This window comes from Jatropha curcas, chromosome 8 (genome assembly GCF_041381405.1).
Source record: "Jatropha curcas cultivar XTBG-Jc1 chromosome 8, XTBG_Jcur_1.0, whole genome shotgun sequence".
NCBI lineage: Eukaryota > Viridiplantae > Streptophyta > Magnoliopsida > Malpighiales > Euphorbiaceae > Jatropha > Jatropha curcas.
The window spans coordinates 24943451-24946747 of record NC_143158.1 but is presented as its reverse complement, the minus strand read 5'-3'; the positions used below and the strand labels follow the sequence as shown (position 1 = coordinate 24946747).

The 3297-nt window shown below is 28.2% G+C and overlaps 1 protein-coding gene across 1 annotated transcript; it reads right to left on the bottom strand.

Moving 5' to 3' along the window:
* Nucleotides 1-2444: 2444 nt before the first annotated feature.
* LOC149494400 (proteinase inhibitor-like) lies at nucleotides 2445-2933 on the bottom strand. Its single transcript, XM_089725159.1, has 2 exons — nucleotides 2826-2933; nucleotides 2445-2739 (listed from the first exon to the last, which is right to left on the bottom strand). The coding sequence occupies exons 1-2, from the start codon at nucleotides 2842-2844 to the stop codon at nucleotides 2546-2548; spliced, it is 213 nt and encodes a 70-aa protein (XP_089581285.1). The 5' UTR covers nucleotides 2845-2933; the 3' UTR covers nucleotides 2445-2545.
* Nucleotides 2934-3297: the final 364 nt, after the last annotated feature.

Genomic DNA, 3297 nt, shown 5'->3' with positions numbered 1-3297 from the left:
GATACTTCATTCATTTTTCATTACTTGTTGGCGATTTCGTGCATTTGCGAACAAGCTTGTCAACCACGATATCAAAGAGAGAAGGAGAATGAGGAAGAGGAAACTTGTTAAGGGAAGAAGATAGGAAAGTAGTTCGACGGAGGTGCAAGCAAAATTAGGGATTTTGTTTTTCAGGATCAAAACAGTGCGTTTCATAAATTTTAGGAGATTAAGTTAAGTTAACTCAAACTGGTTTGATGGGTATATTATTATATTGTAAATCTTAGATGAATTTTAAATTACAGTAACAATATATTTAAGTTTCAAAATTGGAGTATTAGGAGGACAAAAGTCATTTTAGAGTGATAATGCAACAACATACAAAGTTCGAGGTATTTTTATATGTTAAGCCAAATATTTTCGTAGTGTAAAACCAATGAAAATTTGAAGTAATAAATGAATGATGATAAAGGTTAATAAAATTGTCCAAATGAATTTTATCATATTATTAATTATAAATTGAAAGCTCAGTTACCCATTCATAATTCTTTTCCCTTTAAAATGATGGAATGGTTATGTGGGAGAGAAATGATTAAAAATGAACGAAATTATTTAAACATTGCATGTAAGTTCTAAATTTCAAAAACAAAAATAATTAAATAATGATGTAGATTGAATAGATCAATTATTATTTAAATATTTTTAAATTGCAATTGCAATTATTTATCCATTTATGCATTCAATGAAATTACTAATACAATCGTTTGTAGATATTGAAGGAAACTTTTATTTCAATATAATTTAAATCATTCTGTAATTTATTTGGAAATAAAGTAAAACTTCATAGCATTAACCAATCGCAGGAACTTGAACGACCACACCATATTCATTGATAAAAACCCAGACTCTGCTGCAATCTAAGTGTAAAGGCACTTGAGACCCGTCTTTCAACACAATTGCATTCACATTACTGTTCTCTTTCTCCATGAGACCCGTCTTTCCGGCCATGAGTTCTTACTTGCAAATTTTCAAATTTTCACGACATACACAAAATCAAAGTTAAAAACAAATAAACTCAGTAAACTAATAAATTAACAGGAGGACATATATCAGCCATTGTCTTTGCTTTATTGGTATCTTCCTCTCTTCCTTTCTACTAAGTTTGAAGAAAACTGTAGATAGAGGTGGATTTATATAGAAGCTTTTAAATTTTTAGCAGAAAATTTTTTTTTTTTTTATTTAGTGTTGGACAAAAAAGAAATGTTTTAAAACGTGGGCGGCCAATTCTGTTAGTTACTTCGTAAAATAAATTTAAAAAAAAAAAAAAAAAAAGAAGAAGAAGAAAGGGAAAACGTGGGCTGCGAAATGATTGCCCAAAGATCATTTCTTTTAAGAGAGAATTTAGGCTCGATTTAGCGGTTCAATTTGGCCCAAAGATCTCATATCTCAATCAACGGGAAAAATAGAAACTAAGTCATTTTTAAGAAAAACTATTTTCTATTTTCGAAAGAGGAAAATATATTTGGGACATCGACAAACTTATTATAAATTTACAATGTCTTAAAAAAAATTTATAAATGTACATTTTATAATTTATTAATCATCGGTAATCACTACTACCCGTTACCACTCACTACCAACAACTAGCACATGCCGCCATCATTGGTTACAACCAACTTTCATAATTTTACAATTTTTTGCATTATTTCTCATATTTAATCATAATTTTTTTAAAATATGAAATTTTTATTTTTATAAATATTTATATGATGATATGAGTTAATGATTTTAATATTTTTTAATTAATTTTTAATATTACAACAAACAACAGAAAATAAATTAAGAAACAAACATAGTTTAAAAAGATAAAAATTGGAGAATTTTACGGTGAAAATGCACTTTAAAGGCAAATTGACGTTATTGGATCAATCCCAGTATCATTAATAAACGAAATCCCCCAACATCAAGCAATCAAACGGTGGACCAAGGACTTTGTGCGTTCAAAAATAAATAATAATAATAACTTTTGTATACAAAATTCCATTCCAAAGTACTTTAGTATTCAATATTGCATGATACATTGAAAATTTTTTAAAAGACAATTATTATACTGGTGGTGATGGTGAAGTCGTTATAATTTTAATGCTTTCCATACAATATCATCTTAGACATTTCTAAAACATAAAAATGTGCTTAAATCATAAAGGGAAATCTGTAAAATGAATGATGATGAAGTTTAATAAATTATCAAGATGCACATTCATATTTTTTATCTGTAAAATAGTGAAATCGCTTCATGGGAGAGAAATGACTAAAGATGAACGTAATTATTTAAACTTTATTTTTATGAGTTTTAAATTTCAAAAAAAAATAAAAAATAAGGTGAATTGAATAGATTAAAATATTTTTAAATATTTTTAAATTGTAATAGAAGTAATTCATCTATATTCATTCATTCGATGACATTATTAGTATAAGCCTCCGTAGATATTGAAGGAAATTTTTATTATATTATAATTTAAATCATTCTATGATTTATATGGAGATAGTGTAAAACTGCATAGCCCTAGGTAATAATAGGAACTCGAACGACCACACCACATTCATTAACCCAAACCCAGACCCTGTCGCACCTAAAGTCCCTAGGCACTGGAGTTCCTTCCTTCAACACAATTGCGTGCACATATTTGTTCTCTTTCTCTATAAGAGCTGCAGCAGCTTTTCCATTCGCCCCAAGAAGCTCCGGCCACGAGTTCTTACCTGTAAATTTGCAATTTTCATGTTAAGTTTAATGCCATATACAAGATCAAAGTTAAAAACAAAGAAGCCCCAGTAAAATTAATTACCTGGACATTCAGAAGCCATTGTCTTTCCTTTATTGATATCTTCCTCTCTCCCTTCTCACTAAGTTAGATGAAAACTACGGATAATGGTGGATTTATATAGAAGCTTTTAAATTTTTAGCAGCAGATATAGGAAAAGCTAAGGAAAAAAAAAAAATGGAAACGGTTTAAAACGTGGGCTGCAAATTTAGTTGATAAAAAAAAACGAAAAATAAAAATGTGGGCTGCTAAAATAATTGCAAGATAGTTATATTCTATCTATCTATATATATGCTCAGATAGTTATAAAATATTAATATCTATATTTTATTTTAGCTAATAAATTTCAAATGCAAATAAATTTTCTTGGATTGTTTTCGATCATAAAGTAATAGTATGAGTTTATTATTGGTTACTTATGGTTATTATGACATTATTCTTTCTTTCTTTTTGGGCGAATACATCATTTGCCCCTAAAATTTGCACAAAAAAGTCT